General features: G+C 43.0%; 1 protein-coding gene and 1 pseudogene across 5 annotated transcripts in view; one reads left to right on the forward strand and one right to left on the reverse strand.

The window, feature by feature from the left end:
• Window positions 1-3,605: 3,605 nt before the first annotated feature.
• The window catches only part of ETS1 (ETS proto-oncogene 1, transcription factor), a 156,177-nt gene continuing 135,612 nt past the window's right edge, over window positions 3,606-24,170 (reverse strand). For all 5 annotated transcript variants that reach the window (XM_061592506.1, XM_061592503.1, XM_061592505.1 and 2 more), the window contains 2 exons: window positions 12,361-12,479; window positions 3,606-10,888 (listed from right to left, as the gene is read on the reverse strand). In XM_061592506.1, coding sequence (XP_061448490.1) covers window positions 10,673-10,888; window positions 12,361-12,479 — 335 coding nt within the window. In that variant the 3' untranslated portion in view covers window positions 3,606-10,672. The remainder of the gene's footprint in view (window positions 10,889-12,360; window positions 12,480-24,170) is intronic.
• LOC133368898 (5S ribosomal RNA) lies at window positions 22,139-22,258 on the forward strand (annotated as a pseudogene).

Consider the following 24,170-nt stretch of genomic DNA (forward strand, 5'->3'; position numbering starts at 1 on the left):
CACAGAAATCAAAATCCTCAAGCATCCGTAAGGTTAAAGTGACTACCTTATATTGTTTCTGTATCACGATGCTCTGTTAAGCTATGATGTAATGTGTATCTAGTGAATATAGATTTGCTACATTTGCACCCTGCCTTTCTTCCAAGGAGCTCAAGGCAGTGTAGAAAATTCCACTCCTACATTTTATCACAACAATCCTGTAAGGTGGGCTAGCTTAATAGATAGTGACTGGCTCAAGGTCACCCAATGGGTTTTTGGCCAAATGGGGATATGAGCGCTAATAACCACTACATGCTACCGAATTCAGTATTCACTAGAATGTCTGGACTGCCTTCGAGGTTTGATGCTACAGTAGCAGGAACTACGTTTGTCAGCTTCTAAGTTCTTCTGCTAATCATAAGCAACTGAAATATTCAATGTATATTGGCTTCATAGGATTCATAGGGTCGCCATAAGTCATAATTGACTTGAAGGCACATAACACAGACACACACACATATCCTACCTCCACTGTCCAGAGTAGAATGCCCCGAATACCAGTTGCTGGAAACTGCAGGAGGGGAGAGTGCTCTTGCACTCAGGTCCTGCTTGTGGGCTTCCCATTGGCACCTGGTTGGCCACTCACTATGAGAACAGTGTGCTGGACTAGATAGGCCATTGGCCTCATCTGGCAGGGTTCTTCATATGCTGTTAAGTCTGTGCAGCCCCCTTTTTTCTGATGCATTTCCAGCAACATCCTCAGTGGTGAACAGACAGCACTTCAAGGGCCCATAGTAAACATGGCATGGCTGTGCAGATGAGTGTTGCTGATTCAGCCAAATTATTTCCATTTCTGGACAAACAACAAAGAGCGACATCAAGGAGGTGAGGAGAGTGAGTTGTGCTGTGGGCTCATGCCAGACTTCTTCTTCTTTTACAAGTACAGGCCTATAATATTTCGCAATCAATTTTGTTTACAAGGCCCACTTTTGGGAATGCTTGTCCTTTTGCAAACTTCTTGACATTGGCAACCAGCAAATACACACACACCATTGTAAAATGGAGAGGAAGAAGGCAGCCTGGTTTGCATAATCAGGGACAATCACAGAACTTTTTAAAAGCGGTTGCAAAATGTGTGTTTGTGAAGGGTGTGCTTACTATGTATCATGAGTCAAGAGAGTATTCCCAACTCCACATTTATTTCAAAACAGGGATGCAGAGACATTTGCGGGGAGAATCAGGTGGTGGGTTGGGTGCTTAATCCTCCCCTACACTGATTCTTTCCTGCAACCCTTCCTCCCTGGCTGTTGCCTCCCCAGAGACCCATTTAGAGATCGAAAATAGGTCTGATTTGGGGAAGTGCTTATAGAGTTTTGTTGTATGTGACATCAGGACTAGAACCAGGTGTTATTGCAGGAATGTTGTTGTACTGAAAAAGTACAGTTCTCCATCTCCTCTCTTTGCTCCGTTGTTTAGTAATGCAAACTGTGTCCTGTGCAGCACCATTAGAACTTGGGAATATCCCCATGAAGCTGAAGAGTGGAAGATCCAAGGCAGTCAAAAGGAAATACTTGCACAGCAATGGGCACCAGCTTAGATGGCTTTAAAAGAGAATTAAACAAATGCATGGAGAATAAAGGCTATCAATGGCTAGGTTCTATCTCCAACGTTTGGAGGCACTATGCCTCTGGATGCCAGGTGCTGGGAATTAAAAGTGGGGAGAATATGCTTTAAATTGGAATGAGCAGGGGATTGGACTCAGTAGCCTTGTAGGCTCCTTCCAACTCTATTCTATGATTCTATGAGAGTGCTCTTGCACTCACAGCCTGCTGGTGGGATTCCTGTAGGATGGCCCTTGCGAGACCAGGATGCTGGACTGGTTGAGTCTGTGGTGCGCTGCAGCAGGTCTTTTTCTTATGTTTCCCTTGCCCTGCTCATGTCATCAGCTATAAGTAGAGAAACCTAGAATGCAATAACATGAGGCCACATGATATGTATTATATTACCAAGGCGAAGACGAGAACAGACACAGGGTACCTTTTGGTGGCCGGCTTACATTTTTGTAACATCAAACAAAATGAAATGCACGTGTGTTTGAAGGCAGTGGTGGCAATAGGGCCTTGAACTATGCACATTTTCTTTGGCATCATAGAGTTTACTGTGTACACTCGCTGCAGACATTGAAACTAGTGTGCTTCAGCTGGAGCAGGCAGGCTGCTGTATCAATGTCACCACACCTTTCCACATGCATGTATTCTCAGCGAGGGTACCTCCAGACTGTCACTATTTTACAGGACGAATTCAAGCACGTATCAAAACTTTAGGGTTGTGCAATTAAAGTGAATTAAAGCACCATGTTACCCTAGCAGAACAAATCCACTTTAAAAAAAAGGAATCTGAGTCCTTCTTCAGGATATAAGGATGCCAGGAGTCAGAGTCCACCTAGAGGATGGCCCAGAGAGCAATGCCAGGTCACAGATCAAGGTCAGGTCTAAGGTGGAGGGGTCAGCAAGAGAAGCAAAGCCCGGTCACAGTCCAAGATCACACACACACAGGGAAATCAGGGTCACTGCTGATCAAGAAACTGGAGTATAGAGGTTGCTCCAGGAACTTGCCCAAGGGACTGAAGGCTTTTATCCAAGAGCCTGCTAAGCCCTACTGTAGGCACAGCTGGTGGTCATCAGAGCTATGTTAGGGACTGCAATATCAGTCAGTTTCGGTTCTCTCAGTTTCTCATTTTTCCAACCTTAAATTCAATTCTCCACATTTCTGCAGCTATTTGCATTTTTTTTAAAAAAAAAATAACATTAAAATTCTCAAGCATTTTAGTGTGTATTTCTTCTAATAAACACATTTTTAGGCAGTTTGGGCTAAAGTACACATTTCTGCAAGCCATTTCTCGCCATACAATGTATTTTCGTATGTTCTTTTCACTGTTATGCACACTTTCCCCTTACAAAAACATTTTTGTTCACATTCATCGGTTGGCGAACGGCACTGCAAAATTTGAGGAAGTGCAAATCTTGAAGGATGGCTATGTTTTGGTTCCCATATTGTTTTGGAAAGTATGGATTTGATAAGATTCAGCTTGAAATGCAAACTGAACTGAACTTCTCACCCATCCCTAGAGCTATCTGTGGAGCTTGGTCTATTGGAAGCAGGTCCTCACAAGTAACCCATTACTGTTGAGGAGGTCTTGGCTTTTAGGCAGACACTCCAGTGGCTGACCGTTACCTCCATATGGTTCCTCCCTTCAGGAAGCACCAGTTCCTCCTCTGATGAGGACTCTCCTAGTGGGGGCATGACATTGGCAAGTGATGGGGAAATGCACTGAAAAGTGTTGTATGAATGAATGAATAATGGAACACCCTGCAAGCAAATCAGGATGAATGCTCATTGTCATATCATCACCCTGCAAACAAATTAGAATGAATGCTCAGTAAAGATTGGATATAATCTAACCTCTGCGTAAGCTTTGTGCAAGCTAATTAGGATGGATGTACAATGAACAGGTTGCCTGAATCAGGTCTTAGATAATCTGTAAATGGTTCCTGCCTAACATGAGCTGTGGTCTTCAGTAAAATAGAGGACTAAACAAAGTAACAGATACAGCATAGCTTTGTGACTTTTTTTTTAATTTCAAATGGTTTAAAATACAATATGAAATAAGGCTACAGTATATAAAAGACTCTCCAGAAGAATGATGTGCCAGCATCAGCAATTAAAACAAAACCAACTCCACTCCCTATTAAGTCTTCAGTGTGGGAGGGGTTGTGATTTTGAATTTTTCTTTTTTTTCCTTTTAAACACACACAGACATCGCTACATCTCTAAGCTACCTCAGTTGAGTTTGGTTTTCTTCTTCCTAAAAAGCACCTGCTTTTTCTCCTTTTTTAAAAAAATCTTGCTTTTTAAGGTTTTTTCTTCAGTTTTATAAAATATAAATTATATGAAAATACAAGTTGGAAAATAGTTGAACAGCATAATATAACAATCTTTTTTCTTCTAAAATTATCAGCATTAAAAAAAACCAGGTATAAAAACAAAGACAAAAAAAAAGTACAAACAACAACATACTTTTTTTTTTCAATTAAAAACTTTGCTGAGGCAGTTAATTCCTGGAGATATTTCTGTCATAACATTTATGTATACATCAGGTATCATCTATACAAACATCTTTGGAATGGAGTCAATAGTTCATTTGATCTATAAAGACCCCATCAGAAACAGAACTGAGGAAATAAATGGGCAATTCTCCAGTCACATGAATGTATGAACAGGCAAAATAGGATAACGGAACAGCTCCATGTAGAGGGCTGTTTCACACTTGACATTTTTAGGTGTACGCCTTTTCAACATGTACACCTAAATATGTAATGCAAAAATGAGACAAAGATGAATATTGCCATACAGGTACACTTAGCAGAAAGCCACAGTTGGCCACAGTTCCTTGTCCAATGTACACTAAGTTGCCAACCTACTTGTTTGGAATGTTCCAACATAGATATATTTTCTAAAGACCGTGCGATTCAAAAGACAGAAAAAAATGTAGATAGGTGCCATATTTCAGATGCTAATTAGAAGTTACCCGTGGCAAAGACATCTTCCAAGTTCCCTCTGGATATCTCTTACAGCAGGCGAGAGGAACCTTTGGCCCTCCAGATATTGCTGAACTACACCATCCTTGCCTGTTGTCCACATTTGCTAGGGCTGATGGGCGTTATAGTTCAGCAGCATCTGGAGGTCCAAGGGTTCACTTCTCCTGTTTTAGAACAAGTTGTTAAACAATCACATCAGAATTTTCAACAGTAAGTAAAAGGCAGATTGCAAGATACTTGTAATACTATACTCCCTACAGGCACAATCCAGTGGTTTATAGGATATTGCAGAGGTGCACACATGGAGGCCTCCTCATTGTGGCTGCAGAAACTCTGCAGACATCCTCCACCACCATCAATGTTCTGTCGTTGGCTGAGAGGAAAAAGGCGCATGTTGGGGTGGATCAAGAGAGGGCGCGGATCCACAGTATCCAAAGTTCTCCTGTTCTCCCAGCAAAGGAGGGATAAGATTCTAGGTCTGGAGCTGCTGTATTTATTTTCTCTCCAGCCACCGTCCTCACCTTCTGGCCAGGCTGCTGGGAGACTAGACCAGTGGGGCTCTGGATTTGACACTTCTGCCACCACAGATTCTCTCTCCCCACCCCCACCGCATTGGATTGTTATGCCACTCCAGAGAAGGGTTGTCTTTTGCAAAACAAACAAACAACAGCAACTTATGCCATGAGACTGAATGCCTCTGATGTTATAGACAAGGAACTGAATTTCTAGGAGTCATTGAATTAATCACTCACAAGCATTGTACGTCTCAAACTCTCCCGGCGGCACTCAAATTACTTCTCACGAACTAAAAATGGAGGAAAGGCCAAATATCCCAATCCATTGGGAAGTTTTCCTCCACAAGCCCCACCAGAGTGAATGGTATGAGTTATGGTCAGAGTAGTACCAGTAGGCAAACATGCAAAGTACACTAACACAGATTCAACACAAGATTTTGATTGCCAGGATCTACGAACTTTACAGTTCTCTTTGCTAGTTCACAGAGCTAAGCTTAAAACAAAAGTGTTGTCAACTTTGCAGAGTGGAAAGGCAAATACCATAGACCAAGCAGAATACACCGCTAAGACAATATTGCCTGTTCATCTCTGCACTTAATGACATATGGCAAGTTAGGCACAAACACTGATAAGGAACGAATGCCACAGATACTCCCGTGTATTGCTGATAGCACTCTGCTACACTTCCAGATCCCTGAGAATACTTCTTTCTGTTGAATATTGATTGACCTGGACAGAATATCAATCTGAATCAGATTCATAAAATTGGAAGGGCCCCCAGCTCCTTGCTGTTCGATGGAAATGATCTGGTCTGCAATGCCATAGAGATCAAGCTACAGGAGCTAGACTACAGTGTGCTGCAAGGCAAAAGCAGGAAGGTGCTTCAAGAATTACATTGCTTCAGACACCTCAAAGCATAGACGCCAATTGACAAAATCATTTGAAAATGGGAACATTTGCATGCAATGCTGAACTACAGTTTAATACTACAAGGGTGAGCCACAGTGAGTTTGGGCTTATGTGCTCCCCCTCTCTCTTTTCCTTCTCCAGTATGGCCATGAGGTCAGAAAGTTCTCCTTCAGTTTTTTTAACCACAGTCAAGTGCTCAGTCTGATCCCTAAACTGTGGTTAACCTTAAGTATGGTTTGCTGAAATGAGCCACCTTCTTAAAATATGGTTTGCAGTTGGGCTTGTTTCAACAAACTGCAGTTAAGATTAATCAATGTTTGTCAGGTTTAGACAACATGGTAAGCTGTGCTTAATCTAAAACAGAAATGAACGTTTCCAAAGCCCACTTCACAAATGTGGCAACTCTGTATACTTCTAAAGTTTATGATATAGCTTCACACGTGCAGTTTATCTTCCAGACTTGATTAGCTCATCATATAAACTGGTCATTTTGGGAGTAGGTTTTTATAACCGGTGGAATTATCTTAATATTTTTTGGATCTGTGCCTATTGGTTACTTAGCTGCAGAAATTAGAACAGGCTTCAGTAGTTCTGGGACACAGGAACTCCATTTGCAAAACTTGTTGTTTCCTGTACTTTCATAACAGCTTCTCTTTCTCTTGCCTATTGGCTGGAGTGTAGCCACAGGCATTTATCCATTTTTGTCTAGATCAAGTGTGGGGAACCTTTTGCCCTCCAGATGTTGCTGAACTACAACTCCCATAAGCCCCAGAAAGCATGGCCAATGGTTAGGGATGGTGGGAATAATAGTTCAGCAAATTTGGAGGGCAAAGATTCCCCACAACTGGCCTAGATCTACAGCCACCAAATGCTCGAAATGCTAGACTGGAAGTTGCTCTTCTTTTATGGATACAGTCTTTCCCCACCTCCACTACCCTCATTTTCCTCTCATCTTCTACTCACACTCTTCTTTTTCTTTGCTGCAATTAAATCTAACTGAACTCTAGATTCAGATATCAGTATTCCCATTCCAGAAACATCCACCACTAATATTCTTGGCTTAGAAACTTTGTCCTATGTCTTCCCAAGATACACCAAGCAATTTTCAACAAACCATGGGTAAATTCATGGAAGCTATTCATTGGTCACAACTAGGGGGTCTGATGCATTATCAAGTGCCCATTTTTTGAAACAGACAAATGAACTGCACCACAAAAATTAAACATTTAATTGCCATTCCCTCTTCCCCCAAAAGCACTCTAGGGACTGTAGTTTTATGAGTGGAACTAGGGCTTTCTCTGACAGCAGAATCAGAGCCCTCAGCAGACTTCAGTTCCCAGGATTCTTTGCAGGTGTAGCTATGATAATTAAATTGGTTTAAAACCACTGTACGCTTGTTGTGTAGATAATATCCTCTGTTGGTATTTGGCACAACAATAAGAGTTATTAAGCCCAATTCCTCTTTGGCACTATCCTTTTGGATTCTGAGTGAGGAATACATCCATAAATCTTGATGGCCTGCAGTCATTTAGCAAAAGTGAAAACTCCCTTTGGCTTCACTTATATCCATGCCTCCTGATAACCTGTCTTTAAGACTACCTGTCTCGTAGGGCATGACAGTGGATAGAGCCTGGTTCCCACCCACCACAAGTGCGATGGTAAACTCCCGTCTAAGGAATATAGAGAGCAGTTTGGATGTGGGTGGAGTCACATTGGAATACTCCATACAAACCAATGCATATCAACGATTGGCATGTTAAGGAGAGGAATCTAACATTTAGCTTTCTGTGTGCAGAGAATTGCGTTGGCCCGAGTAGCATTCTATCTTGTGAGATCTGACCTGCAGTTTGAAAAGGTCCACTTCAGTTCAGACACAGATTTACCACCTCATTGGAAGGTTGGTGGGAAAGGGATCTCTGATAAACAACTTTATTTGTTCTTCTTTTTTACTTACAGCCTAGCCCTGCAAACCTAAGGCATTACCTCAGGCCTGGTCTGTTTCAAATGCTGCTGACACTTCAGTGACCCAGGGAGCTCCCCCTCTTTTAATTCTGCACTATTTCAGGGTTTAACACAAAGTAAAAGTATTTTTTTTTTAAAAAAATACATTACAATGTTTGCTGCTTTAAGGTCACAGACATAGCTTCTCCAATTTTGTTCCACGGGGAACTCTTATAGGCCGATTCATAGCTTGCATTTCTTAAGCATAACTCATTTATGACTGATGAAGGATTCACTTATAAATTATAAAGTGTGAATGTGACAAACACGGGCTGCGTACACAGCTTACATTTAAAGCAAATGACTTCTTCCAAAGACTCCTGGGAACTGTACTTTGTTAAGAATGCTGGGAATTGTAGCTCTGGGAGGGGTAAACTACAGTCCCCAGGATTCTTTGGGGGAAGCCATGTAATTCAAATGTGCTTTAAACGTATGGTTTGTATGCAATCATGTTATAGATGTAGATGTTATAAAAGCATCTACCATGCAGCTACACTCAGGTAGGTGGGGCTGATAACATACACACACACCCCGTCAAATACACATGCAGACATATACAACTGTAAATCACGGTGTCATTGTAAGTCACAGCTGGGCCAGGAGGTTGGGGAGTGTATTGACACCCGCATTGTCTTAATTGCATCAACATTCCACCAACGAAATCAGTAATATTTTTAAAAGACAGTGAGGAAGGAAAAGAAATGTCTGTTTCACTCCACATCCCCACCTGCCTCCTTGAATGTTATGGTGTTTTTTAAAAAGGAATGTAACAAGCAATGTTTAATAGGAAAATGTTACCTATTGCCTAGTGCATCCTCTTTTCTTTTCTTTTCTTTGGGACTGCATGAGTATGGAGCTCAAGCACTTAACAGGTTGGGGTTCAGAGTTCAACTTCCGGCCGAGCTTGAACAAAAGACAATAACTGAGCTGGCTCTCATGTAAAGCTGAGCCAAACTTTAGAGCAGAGGTGCAAGCATGAAGGTTCTCAGGGTGGAGATTGAGGAGATCATGGTTGCAAAGCTTTGCCCCTAGTCACTCTTGCTGCTGCCCTGATGTGGGCTAACCCATGGTTTGCTTATCTTGGTTACAGCTCCTGGTTTGTCTGGCGTAAGACAAACCACAAGCCCAAGGTCAGACAACATGCTAAGCCAAACCATGGCTTTGCTCACAACAGCATGGAAGGACTGGAAGCAGCTGCAATCTCCTCTCCAGGAGCCCACATCTTCACACTAAGGCATAGTCTGGCTTAGTGCCACTTGCAAACCACCTCAGTATCTTTGCCTCACATTCCCACATAGGCTTTAGAGGCAACATGGCATGCAGCTAAAATAGTGTATGTGTTAGGCTCATGGCTGATGGTCCTGACTGATGTAAAGCAAATGGAGTTTTTGGAAGGAACTTTCATACCAGAAGTGGGTCCAGCTGGCAGAATCTTAGAAAGCATTCTTATATACATGTTATGCCATCTGGAAAGGGTTTCTGGCTCCCTAAGAAAGGTTAGAGTACCCTCAAGGCAATAGCTATTCTTTTTACAAAATACCCCATTCTACACACTACCTGTGATACTTAGTGATTGATACCTGTGCGGTGGGAGAACCAATGATCAATAACAGACTGTCCATTAATTTACCAACTAGGAGATTAAAAATAACCCTAAAATTTAATCCTGGAATAAAAACCTTTCTTTAAAATATCTTGAGAGCGAATGGGAAAAGTGAAAGAGAGTCCAAATAAAGCCCCATGGTAAAAATGACATTATTGACCAAAATATTCTCCAATTGTTTCCCAAAATAGATCTACCAGTAAGAATAGAAGAGCAGACCAGGTAAAGTGCAGGAGGCCCAGTGATAAAGTGAAACAGCCATTCACACATAGGTCTCTTCCCTGCCCCCCACACACCAGATTTTCTATCTAACAGTTTAATGTGTCTGTTTCTGGTGGGGTCTACATAGCGTCAATGCTGATAAAATTTCCAGCTGGCATAACAATAAAAAAAACCCCAACATACAATATTGCAATACCGAGACCATCTTAGAGCTTAAGACTATCTTAGAAAAAAATACTGGCACAAAATTTAATAAAATAACATTATTTTTACAAATTAAAAAAAGGTTTTGGTCCCTCCTAACAAACAAACAAACAAACAAACAAACAAACTTGTATTTTGAAATGCAAAATTATCAGGGACCACAGCTCTTAGCTATTCCAATATGATTTCCCTGCAAAACAGGATGTTCTGCCCCCAAAGAACATTCCCCGCTAAAAAATAAAAAGGTGTCTTACAAGCTTATGGATTGTCAGTTTATGACACCTTGCTGGGGGTGCGGGTGGGGGAGTTCTTTAATATATTCATTGGGTGATTGTAACAAGGTGGTTAACAGCTGAACTCTTTTTTCCCTGACTTTTAAAGTATCAGCCCCCAACAAAACTCTCCAAGAACATTCAAATACAAAACTTGTTTTCTTTCTCTTCCAAGCCAAAATATGTCACAGTTTCATCCAAAAGTATAAAATCCCACCACAACCAATGGAAATGTTTGTTTCTTAACAAACAAACAAAAAAAGGAAAATCATGACAGCAAAAAAATAAAAATAGCAAAGTTCAATAGAATTTCTAGATGGACACACTGAATCTCGCACAAGGATTTCTGCTCTTGCCCGCTTGTTGCGTTCACTCATCGGCGTCCGGTTTCACATCCAACATGGCATGGAGCTCTTCAGGTGTGTATCCCAGTAAGCTTTGCAGATCGCATACAAAGCGGTAGACATAGCGCTTTCCTGCAGTCTTGTGGATGATGTTCTTGTCATAGTAGTAGCGCAGCCCACGACTCAACTTCTCATAGTTCATTTTTGGCTTGTTTTTCCTCTTGCCCCATCTTCTCGCCACCTGGGAACATGAAGCGCACAAAATTAATTGCCATCAACATAATCAAAGCCTGTGGAGAGCTCTGAAGTAAGGGCAAATGGTTACATCCACACCATGCATTTAAGCACTCTTACACCACTTTAACAGTCAGGGAGAATCCTGGGAACTGTGGTTTGTCAAGGGTGCTGACTTCACAGCACTACTTCCCAGTGCCCTGCTTTAATTGTATGCTGTGGGTGCAGAAGGGAATGGGAAGACAATAAACAGGTGCAAAATGTGGACTTTTAAAAAAAAACACCACTTGCCTAATTTTTCATGATATGCTGAAGATCTTTGCCCTGGCCTTTGACATTATAGGGCATACCCTATTCTTGTGACTGTAATATGTTTTAAACCATTTATTATTGTTTTGTAATTTGCTGTGACCCACCCCGGGAGCTTAGGGTGAAGCCCAGGTAAGGAAGCAAATCAAATCAATCAAATAAATAAATGTGTTTCATTTATTTAAATACTTGCAAACCACCTTTCAGAACTATAGAGTCCTCCCAGGATGGTCACCATCATACAAAAGTTTTCGAATACAATATAAAACATACAATGTACAAAAAAACAGTATCGCAAACCATATAAACCTAAATTCCACATGACATGTAGCACTAGAAGAGCTCGAGGAGGCCTGGCTATAAGCCCCACAGTCAATTTGACCAAAAGCCTGGGTGAGCAAATACGTTTTGAACTGGCAGCAAAAAACTCATTAGGGTCAGCACCAGTCAGATGTGTGAAGGAGAGGAATTCCACAATAAGGATTCTGCTACTGAAAATGCCCACTCATCCATTGTTGCATATCACACACTTGCCAAATACAGCACTGTTAAGAGGGCGTCCCCCCAATTCCAGTCTCTGGACACATATAAAAGTAGGTGATCATTATCTACTCATTCATTCATTGCTAGAGTGTCTCTGCAGGACTGATTGAGGGCCATACACAGGGCTGGCGCCAGGCATGCCAGGGCCCTTGGGCACCAGCCTGCCCTGGGGCCTGGCAGCCGCATGTACGCCCTACCGAGTGGGCAGGAGGGTGGGGGAACAAAAGAGCGGTCCAGAGGGTGGGATGGCACATGAGTGAGTGAGAGAGCGGGCGAGTGAGGGGGGAGGGTGAGCGAGCAGGCGGAGGGGAGGGAGGGCAAGTGAGCAGGCGGGGCAGGGAGGGTGAACGAGCAGGCAGGGAAGAAGGCGAGCGGGCGGGTGGGCAAGGGAGTGAGTGGGCAGGGGAGGGTGAGTGGGCACAGGCAGGCTGGCGAGTGAGTGAGTGAGCAAGCCAGGGGGCAGCTCCCTCCCTGAGATCCATGGCAGGAACCCTGCCACAGATCGCAGAAGGGGAGTGCTATTCCCTCACCCTAATGAGGGGCCCTTCAGGGGCCTCTGTGGGCCATGGGGCCCTCAGCCAGGGCCCCACCTGGCTGCCCTTTGGCACCGGCCCTAGCCATACATACCTCATCAGGATCAGAGAGCTTGAATTCCCAGCCATCACCTGTCCAGCTGATGAAGGACTGGCAGGACTTGTCCGTGAGAAGCTCCAGCAGGAACTGCCACAGCTGAATTGGTCCACTACCTGGAATAGTGGAGGAACAGGGAGAGAGAGAGAGAGAAAAACCCAGGAAGAACATTAAGAATAGAATTCATAGCCAGGCCTCTTGTCCACAAGGACTGATCCAAAGGAGCACAGCTTTGGATAGCTGCAGGAGCCATCAGCTTCTAATATTTGTATGTTACTGACCATCTGCCATGCCAGTCATTCAAAGGACTCAACTCCCCATTTTGAAGTATACTCTTAATGGGGAGGCTTGGTGAGCCTACTTCGGACCCAGTGGCTAGAGGTTCCCTATGAAGGCCCATACCTCGGTGGTAGAGCATCTGCCTTGCATGCAGAAGGTCCCAGGTTCAATCTCCAGGTAGGGCCGGGACAGACTCCCTGTCTGAAATCCTAGAGAGTGGCTGCCAGGCAGTGTGGACAATACAGTGTGGCAACAAGAGAATGGACCTTCTCAGTGGTAGCTCCCCATTTGTGGAATGCTCTCCCCAGGGAGGCGTGCCAGGCACCACCACCGTAAAAACATTTTTAATCACCCAGGCCTTTGGCAGTTTAATTTTCTGTTTTCTGTTTGTTTTCAGTCAGGTGGGGAGAAGTTGGATGTTGTTTTTATGTAGTCTTTTTATGATGTTTTTATTCTTGCTTTTATATCTGTTGTTAATGTTCTAAGTCGCTTTGAGTTTTCAATTTGGAAAAAAAGGACGACAATAATGCTAACACTACTACTACTAATGAAATGAAAATGGAAATGGACTGCCTTCAGGTCGATCCTGACTTATGGCTACCCAATGACTAGGGTTTTCATGGTAAGCGGTATTCAGAGGGGGTTTACCATGGCCTCCCTCTGAGGCTAGTCCTCCCCAGCTGGCTAGGGCCTGTCACAGCTACACAAGCCAGCTTCTTCCTTGTCCGCAACTGCCAGCTGGGGAGCAACTGGGCTCCTTGGGACTATGCAGCTTTCCCACGGCTGCACAGGTGGCAGGGCACGTAACCTCTGAGCCACTCACTGTGGGATGATCTTTAGCTGGCCCTTGACGCCCAGGAGACACGAGCGGGGATTTGAAGTCACAGACTCTGGACTCCCAGCCAGGCTCTCTTCCCTTCTGTGCCATACCAGCTGTTGTACTACTAATAACAACCTGAGCGAAATTTATGGGAGAGGCTGTAGCTCTGGGTAGAGCATCTGCTTTGCATGCAGAAGGTCCCTGGTTCAATCCCCAGAATCTCCAGGCAGGACTGGGAGAGACTCTGGCCTGAAGCCCTGGAGAGCTGCTGCCAGTCAGTGCAGACAGTACTGAGCTAGATGGGCCAAGACTGTTTCCTATGTTCTACCCCTGGTTTAGGCAGCCTCTCTATACTGTCAACATTAAGTTACTTAGCAAGGGCTGAAGGACAAGCATGCATAGCTGCTACTGTTCCATTTCTCTTTTAAAAAAACAACTAATCAAATCATGCAAGATGTGATGTTCCTGTGCTCTGGGTCTCCAGTCAATAATGTAAGGTGTGTGCGTGTGTGTGTGTGAGAGAGAGAGAGAGAGAGCAGGGAGATGCAAAGTGTGATGATGTCACATTGCATGGTGCATCTCTTCCAAAAGGTCTAGTTTGGCCCGAGGGAGGTAGGGGAGTCAGATCTTACAGGTAAGTGCGGCTGCTGAATATGAAAGTCAGTGGGATGATTCACTGCCAAATTATCAGCCTTCGTCCCCTAGTTACCTACACAGAATACATTTTTGGCACTGGTGCAAAGGAGGAATCATTCCCCCTGACACAACAGCCTCATTCCCTCCCACCCGCCAAAGGAAAAAAAAGGCTGTTGGCCACAACCTGACCTGTAGCACGCCCCTGCCCCCGTGCCTTGCCAGCGCCTCCCCTGACCTTGACTTTTTGTTCCCTGGCTGTGTTTACCGAGATGTGATAAAAGAGGAGGCAGGTATGAGAATTATTTGGCCTCCTTCCAGGGCGTGTTGATGCAGGAACAAACTACTCAAACTCGCCGAGAATGAAACCTTGGAGCCAGTGAGTCAACTCGGTGGCTCTTAACATAGAGAGGAGGCAGACCCTGGAAAGGGAACCAAGACTGACTGGCTCACGTCTCTGTTTAACTAACTTGCCTTGTGCTTTAAATATTTCCCCACCTCCAGGCAATAAAAGTCAGTAGTGCCTACACTTTGCAGTCTCTTGTTTCCATATATAAGCGAAGGGCCATAGCTCAGTGGTAGAGCATCCATTCTGCATGCGGAGGGTTCCCATTTCAATCCCCAGAATCTCCAGCAAGGGCTGGGACAGACCCCTGCCTGATGATTTGCTGGCCTTGTTACATTTCAGTACCTTGTTTAATTGTATGCCCAGAGCCATGCATTAGGAGAAGGGCCATAACTCAGTGGTGGAGCACCTGCCTTGCATGCAGAAGGCCCCAAGTTCAATCCCCGGCATCTCCATGTGGGGCTGGGAGAGACCACTGTCTCAAACCCTGGAGAGCTGCTGCCCGTCAGCGTAGATAATACTAAGCTAGATGGACCAATGGCCTGACTTGGCAAAGGCAGCAGCTTCCAAAATTTAATGTAAACCCTGCAACGGCTCTTCAGTGCTGGTTTAATTCTGCCAAGTTCCCAGTGGTCATGTGGACCACATCTAAACCAGCATGGCCAAGCCAGGCAGAAAAATGTTCCAAGTTCTCAGGAACTGGGTTTCCGAGATGCTGAGTAATTCACAAAAAGCCCGGGTGTGTTCAGCAACTCCAAAAGAAAACCAATCTTTTTAATTTTTTTACAGTCCTGAGGAACACTTTGGATACCTTAAGATCTCAAGTTTTCATGCCATGGATCTGTTCTTAATGCTTGTCCCTCCTCAACAATGAAGGTAACCCCCCCCCTTAGTTCAGTTTATTGATACTGATTTCTGGTAAAAGAGGAACTAGCGACCTTCTTAAAAGATAAGAATTTTATAAACCGGCCAGCATAGTAAAAAAATAAGTAAAACAACATAGAAATCCATATTGCTAATAGGAACTTAAGAAGCTGCCTTCTACTGAGTCAGACCATTGGTCCATCTAGCTCATTGTTGTTGACACTGACCAACAGTGGCTCCCCAGGATTTCAGACTGGGAGTCCCTCTGAACCCTACCTGGAGATGACGGGGATTGAACCTGGGTGCTTCTGCATGTAAAGCCGGTGCTCTACCACTGAGCCGTAGCTCTTCCCCCATAATATCAGCAGCAACAATAAAAACAAGTGCTTCTAATAGACCTCCAACTTTTGCCTTAAAAAAATAAATACAAGGAGAGTCCTGAAAAGGTGCAAAGTTTGCACGAAATGTCAAGGCAAGGACAAAACAGGAACGTTTGTTAATTCACATAGTGATGGTCCCTTTAAGCAATACTCTCCCAAGCTGTTCCTACTTATCTTCTCCAGGGGTGGAGAATCTTAGGCCTGGGGGCTGAATGCAGCCCTCCTGGGCCCTTGACTTGGCCTTTGAAACTCTCCCCAGGCCACACCCTTCGGGGCCCTTCTTCTCATCCCGAGTGTTTCTGCCTGGCTGGGCTGTGTTCTTGAACTCTGATAAGGCCTCTTATCTGGATGGAGGATAGAGATGGGTGTCCAAGTGTGAAACTGGACTACTGTACAAAGGGAACATTTACATTCACACTTGTGAGTGTGACCCCAGCCACCACTGGCATGTAGTCCTCAGAAGGTTGCCCCAAAGGGAATGCAGCCCTTGGACTTGAAAAGATTCCCTACCCCTAGTCGAGGATAAACTCTGCTTCAAAACTGCATTCAGAGCCCTTCTGGAGATCTGAACACAACCTTGATGATAAACCAGTTAAGTTTACTAACACCTGTCAGGAGCCTGAACTTAGCAAATCAGTGTTCAACAGACAAAAAAAGAGAGATTACATTCGCAATATTCTTCCACAGCCAAATGTTTCTAAGTAGGACAGAGAATGTGATTGTGAAGACAAACCTTAAGAGACCTTCCCCAGTTCACCCTGTTGACTGAGGCTGGCCAGCAATCATGGAGATGCAATGCTGGTTGTTTGCACCGCAACTTGCCAGATCTAAGGGAACTGAGTTCTGACATGCTTCAGCATAGTGTTAAGTATTCCATCTCAAGAGGTTGTGGGTTTCCATTCACAGTACTCAAGGTTAATGAGAGTCACATGCTGAGTGTTTGTACTCTGTTCTTTTGCTCTTGTGCCAAATGAAGTTAGAATAGAAGCCAACATTTGATGGATTAGCCAAGGTTGAATAGGAACACACCTGTCTCCTGCCCTTCCTGCACTTCCAGAAAGCTAGCAACAAACACAAGGATTGCTCTCAATAGGAGAGCAGCAAAATAGCACCCGTAAAAGCACAAGAGATATGACCACTACCACTGTGTGTACCAGAACACATGTGCACTCAACTCTGTTTGTAAAAGAACACTTCACTGGTCTATAGATCCCAGTTCAATCATTGCTTGTTTAAAAGATGTTTTGTTTTAATATCTTTTAAAGTCTTTTGTTTTTAAGATATTTTAGAGTATTTTTGTTTGCTGCCCTGGGCTCCTTCTTTATAAATAAATAAATAATACAGGTAAATATGTTGTTCATAATACATGGATTGCACTATACAGCTCAAGGTGCTGGTTTTAGTGTACAAAGCCCTATAGAACATGGAACCAGGATACGGGAAAGATTGAAGACTAAGTTGGGAGACAAATGCTGCCAAACATGGCCCTTCCCAAGAAATTCTTGACTTCCTGACTTGTGTTGGAGATAACTTTCTCCTGTTGGACTATGACCTGGGAGACCAGGGTTCGAATCCCCACATAGCCATGAAGCTCACTGAGTGACCTTGGGCCAGTCACTGCCTCTCAGCCTCATGAAAACCCTATTCACAGGGTCGCCATAAGTCGGGATCGGCTTGAAGGCAGTCCATTTCCATTTATAGAAAGTAGAGGAAGAAACTAGAGGATCTTTGACTTGATTCTAACCTTTAGAGATGACTTAGTGGATGAAGTGGCAGTTACAGGAACTCTGGGGGAAAGTGATCATGAGTTCTTGATTTTAAAGAAAACAAAAGCTGAGACTGGCCATAAGTGTACCCTGGACTTCAGGAAAGGAGATTTTAATAAACTCAGCGCAATGACAAGTAAGGTTCCATGGCAAGCCAACCTAATGAGAAAAGGAGTCCAGATGGGTGGGAGATTCTAAAAAAGGAAATTCTAAATGCACAATTAAAACAATTCCAACAAGGCAAAAAGGGGAAAGACAGCAAAAGAAGCCAATGTGGCTTCACAGAAAGCTTAGCGATGACCTGAAAACAAAAAAAGACACATACAGGAAGTAGGCCTCATCTTGAGTGCTGTGTCCAGTACTAGACACTGCACTTTAAGAATGCAGACAAACTGGAACAGGTTCAGAGGAGGGCAACGAAAATGATCAGGGGACTGGAAACAAAGCCCCATGAGGAGAGATGGAAGTAACTGGGCATGTTTAGCCTTGAGAAGAGATGACGGAGGGGAGATGTGATAGCACTCTTCACGTACTTGAAAGGTTATCACACAGAGGAGGGCCAGGATCTCTTCTTGATCATTCCAGAGTGCAAGACACGGAATAACAGGCTCAAGTTACAGGAAGCCAGATTTTGACTGAACATCAAGAAAAACTTCCTAACTGTTAGAGCGGTGCGACAATGTGATCAATTACCTAGGGAGGTGGTGAACTCACCAACAATGGAGGCATTCAAAAGGCAGCTGGACAACCACCTGTTGGATATGCTATAAGTTGGATTCCTGCATTGAGCAGGGGGTAGGACTCAATGGCCTTACAGGCCCCTTCCAACTCTACTATTCTATGATTCTAATATCATCTCACCCCTTATATACCCAATCGATCAATGTGTTCTGCAGGATGGCCTCCTGCAAATACCATCTGATCAGGAAGTCCATTTCACATAGAGTTACCAGGTCTCTGGTTTTTGGCCAGATTCTCCGGTTTTTTTGGGGGGCCTCTGGCTCTCCGGCTAGCACCCCTTAATCTCCGGACTCTCAGCTTCAATTTAAAAAAAAAAGTTTCTAGGTGGTCTGTTTCCCGAGATATACACCAAAATGTCAGCCGCCGCCCCTGCGACGGTTTAATCTATTTAACTGATATGACGCTGAAGTTGGTTCCTAGTTCCCAGTTCCTTATTTGCTTGAAAGTTCAAAACACTAAAAAAGAAGAAGAGTTGACAACTACAGCAACTTCAAACCAAACTTAACATGTCTCTGAACCCCAAAATATATGTTGGGGTACCCTGTATGATATATCACTGTGATCGGGGGACTCTCCCCATCAGGCTTCTGATATTATCATAAATACATAATGATGTCATAAAATCATAAAAATAAGTAACTGGGGGTGCCCACCCCAAACTCTGCTCTGGGACAGGACAAATCATATACCCCAGGAAAGGGGATGGTGTCCTCTATGAGATGCCACTGCGTCCCGCCTGGCTCAGAGCTTCTGCTGGGTGCAAGGCACAAAAGAGGGCATCTATACAAAATCAAAGCAGAAAAAGACATACAGGAAAAATAAGTAATTGGGGGTGCCCACCCCAAAATCTGCTCTGGGCCTGGACAAATCATATACCCCAGGAAAGAGGAGGGTGTCCTCTATGAGATGCCACTGTGTCCCGCCTGGCCCAGAGCTTCTGCTGGGTGTACGGGAAGGATGAGGGCATCTATGCAGACAGAAAGGGTAGATAATCTTCTTACACTTACTCATTTCTCAGACCTCTTTCTGAAGTGAAGGGTCAAATCTGTAAAGAAGTTTGGAGCAGCCACATTAAAAGATAAGGGCAGGGCATTCCAGGCAGGGGGTTGCCAACCCTGCTTGGATATGGATGTCTTTGCAGAGGATCCCTAGTCAAGCTTTACCAACAGCACAATCCAAACTATATCTACTCAGAAGTAAGTCCTGTTGAGTTCTATGGGGGCTTAGTCCCTTAGTACATGTGTTTAGAATTGCAGCCTTCAGGGGCATCCATCTTTACTCCCAAATGCTCCCATCTAACATCTCCACAACACTAGGCTCCTTTCTTCCTACAGTGACCTTCTGGCGACTGGCCTGGCCTGAAGGCACTTAAACCTTTCTTGCCGAAAGCAAGTAGGCTAGATTAAATGTTCCCTACCCAGGCTCCATCTTTTAGCTAAGATGTCTAGCTTAATTTCCAGTCAGATATTTTTTTTAATTGTACACTCCAAGCAACTGTGATTGATGCTTAATGTATCATGCTTAATGACATCACTTGGGCCCGCCCTGTGACATCACTTGGGCCGGCCTCGTGACATCACTCGGGCCCGCCCCTAAAATCTCAGGTTTGGGGATGCTTCTGACCTGGCAACCCTAATTTCACACAATATAGGAATTGGGCCTTTAGTGTCATGGTACCTACTTTTTGGATTTCCCTCCCGTTAAATATGAGACAGATGCCATCTCTGTTGTCTTTTTGCTGCCTATTGAAGACTTTCTTCCAACAAGCTTTTTAAGCAGAGATCTTTCCCAGTCTGCATCTGCACTGTAATTGTTTTTAGATTTTTTTTCTAACATGACTTCCGGGAAGGATGACTTCGCTTGTGCCTGCTTTTGAGACGGGCTCCCGCCTCTGAAGAAGCTTATTCAGATATAAATCAGTCAGAACTTTTTTTTTTTTTTGACTGATGAAATTTTTCCCGGGCAGGGAGAAACGTAGAGATCAACCTCAAAAGCCTGTTTTTGTTGGGAGGACTGGATTTCATTAATTTATGAGAAAAGGTCCAGCCAGCAATGCCGGACGGACTTCCGAACAAGCTCTATCTGATTAATGCGATACGTTTATCTTTTCTTCAAAGAGAAAACGGACTAACAGGCAAGCACCCTTCTTTCTATTTTTTTTTTAACTTGGTTTAAATTGTTGCAGCAAAAAGAGATTTGTCAAATGAATCAGCTTTAAAGAACTTCTGGGTGAGCTATAACTCTTCTCTGTTATTCACGAAATTAACAGCTTATCTCTGTTTCTATTGCAAAAAGCTGTCCTGGAAGTGTATTCTAAAGATATAAACAGAAGAGGAATTTCTATTCCGAGGAGAAAAAAATAAAAAATATGAACTTTGGAACATTATATTGTCTGGGACTATTCTCTTTTTGGTCTATTTTATTTTGACGAATCTGCTTCTTCACGACGCCACTAACTGTTCTGATGCTGGGAACTAAATTTGTTTTGTATTCTTGAACATAGAGAGATAAGGCAGGCTGCTCTGTTTATACTGTGATGTCATCAAGCCTGGAATATTAACCCAATTGTTGCTGAAATAAGAAGTGGTTCTTCTTTATTTTTGTTTTGTTTTGTTTTCGTGGTTTTAAAAATGGCAATCAAGAAAGTGGCTGAGAATCTGGAAGTAATTATGTTTCAGAAAATAATGGATGAGATTGAGATAACGAAACAAACCCTGCGACAGGGCAGTAAGGAGCTGAAAATTGAACTGAGCAAAATGACGCAGGAGCTTAAAGAAATAGGGGATCCTGTGAGAGAGGAGAATGAGATCAGAGATGAGAAAAGAAAAAATAAAGGGAAGATACAAGCCCTGGAGATTGGAACAAATGTGGAATTGGAAAAAGATCTGGAGTTTATGGATATTAGAAATAAAATCTACTGTTTGGAATTTAACGTTATCTCTGAAGAAATTAATGAAGATATTAGAGATAAAGTTATCAATGGCTTGGATAATTTTCTGGACTGGAATGACGTGATGGAGCTTGATATAGAGAAAATCTATGGAATTAACTGCAGCCATGTGACAATGGAAAAACTCTCAAGAGATGAGCCAGTGCATTTTGTAAAAAAGAAGAACAGAGATATGACTTTACAACAATATTTCAGCAACTTATTCAGAACCGATGGCAAGAAAATATTTGGGATAGAGGAAATTCCCATCAGACTCTTATTATATGACTATGGCTATGACAGCAAGATTATTATGGAATACTGATAATGGAAGATTGGACACTGAAATTACTGGACTTAACAGGACTACTGAAGATGGAAGATGGAATTAATATGGATAATGGAATAATGGCTATTGAAATTATTGGACTTAACAGATTTGATGAGATGGATTAATCGATATGTTTATTTGGACTATGGTTATGACAATAAGATTATTATTATTATTAACGAGATGGATTAATCAACATGTTTATTTGGAGAAAAATTGATAGATATATTTCTTAAAGAATTGAAACCTCTCTTTGACTTTTTGTGGAAAGAATAAAGTAATGTCTATGAGATTTGATGATTAATTAAGATAACTACTGGAGGAAAGTGATTTTATAATATAATTTAAGAGACAGGATTGTTATATATTGTAGACCTATAACTGATCTGCGACAAATGGGAAGTCAACATTTTATTTTTTTGTTTAATCATTTTTATTTTGTTTTTTGTCTTTGAATGTTTTATGATTTTGTTTTGTTTGTTTTATGGAAATTTGAATAAAAATTATTGTAAAAAAAAAAAGATTTTTTTCTATCATGTGTGTTTGCTGTCCTGGGCTCTTTTGGTAAGGAAGGGCAGGATATAAATTTAAATATAGAATGGTTTATGTAATGATCCTCAATGTTAGTTTCTATGGGACCTCTGAGGTTCTTGGTACCTCCCATGTGCACTTTTTAAGGCTTTTAGGGATATAGGCCATACTACCCTGAACACACCCAATCTTGTCTGACCTTGGAAGCTAAGCAGGGTCAGGCCTGGTAAGTACTTGGATGGGAGACCAACTGGGAATATCAGGTGCCATAGGCTTAAAGGAAGGCAATGGTAAACCACTTCTGAATACCTCTTACCATGAAAACCTAATGATTATATCAAAAAAAGATTTATAGGGTCGCCATAAGTCATAATCGACTTGAAGGCATATAAAAACAACAACAGAGATACAGGGTTGTATCCCATGTTAATAATGCTCAGAGCAGACCCATTGTAATTAATGGCTATGGCTAACTTAGGTTCATTCATTTCAGTGGGTCTACTCAAAGTAGAACTTAGTCGGATGCAACCCACAGCATCTACATATTTTAAAAGGGAGGACCCCCTCCCCAGTACCAAAGTTCAGGGCACAGATAACAAGCTGCCTTTTATGATGTGACCCTCAAAGCCTTTGGAACAAATCTGGAGACTTGCCGCCTCAGCCCCTCAAGCCCGTTCAGTTACACAGGGAAGGCCTACAAGAAAAGGCGCCACCCCCACCCACAAGGAAGAGGGAGAGAGTTCCGGGCTTGCCCCTTGACTGCAGTCTGCTGACCTTTGTCCTGGAGAGGGAGCGCATACTAAGAATAGAGACAGTCAGAGGGGGCTCACATGCTAAATGCAATCCACAATGAATGCCCTTGTCTCAGCTCCAGAGCAGTGAAGAGAGCCCTTCAACAGCAGCCGTTGGGGATAGTCACACAGTAGGAATTCTCTAGCATCACCAGGAAAATATGACTTGTGGATTATGAAACTGTGACTACAGTGGGAACCCTGTTCAAGGGGAAAGTCCCTCTGGGTGTAAGCGTGTGTAGCAAACGCACATGCATAGACACCAATTCCAGATGCTCCCATTGTCCCTCTTTACTATGGAGAGCCCCTGTTTAGCATTGCTTGCCCCTGGTAAAACACTGGTCCTATTTTTGCCTTTTGGGAATGCCTTGTTAAAAATTTGTAGTTTATGATTGTGTCATTCTCGAAGGATCAAATCTCTCCCCAGCATCTTAGAAGAGATGCATCTCGACTCTAATGGCATGCGCACTGAACCCCAAAGGGACCTCGGTTTGCCATTGCCTACAGCTTCTGTAGAATATTTTAAACTACAACAGCATGTTGGCAGACATTTGTGTTTTGTCTAATGCCTATCTAACTTACCTATATTTTAATAATGAATTGCACATGAGTGGCTTGAAAGAAGGGGTAAAGAACCTTTTTCACTGCAGTTACACAATGTATTTAATGTGTATGGGCTTTTAAAAATTACTGTACGATGGACCATTGCTGAATAAATGAATAAAATACACCAGTAGAGACTTTGGACATGTGTAATGGGTTAGGGTGGAGTCTGGGCAGTGACTTCAGGCATGAGAATAAGGATGTCACGTGTGTGTCCCTATTTTATTTGCATGTGCTTCCACAAGTACATTACATGGGTCCTAGGGCATCAGTTCTACTGACAATTATATGGTCTGACCAAGAGAACTATGTTCCATCATGTAACTAGTACTGGGGTTTAAGGAAAGGCCATCAGCTCTAGATTCCACCAAGCTTCAACAATGATGCACCCAATTTTTCCATGCTCTGTGCATTATCTATCAGATTCTTCCAATCAACACCTCTGACCTGTCAAATTCTGCCCTGGCTGCTCAGGAGGTAGTATTTTTAAAAAACTCAGGATTGTATCCAACGCTAGTTCTACTTAAAGTAGACTCGCTGAATTTAGTGGGCATGACTAATGCAGGTTCCTTTATTTCAATGGTTCTACTCTGAGTAGAACTTAGTTGAATACAACCCCCACACACCAAAAGATTGGCAACCATAGTCATTCTATAATTGCAAGATGCATCAGGATGCAACAGTCTCAACCAAACTGTACAGACAGCTTCAAACTCTAGCAGATATTTTCATACCTAAAATGTGGCTGTTCTCTACATCTGGTTTAGGAGAAGTTTGCTTGCTTGAGGTTTTT

Source organism: Rhineura floridana, chromosome 12, assembly GCF_030035675.1.
Source record: "Rhineura floridana isolate rRhiFlo1 chromosome 12, rRhiFlo1.hap2, whole genome shotgun sequence".
Lineage (NCBI taxonomy): Eukaryota > Metazoa > Chordata > Lepidosauria > Squamata > Rhineuridae > Rhineura > Rhineura floridana.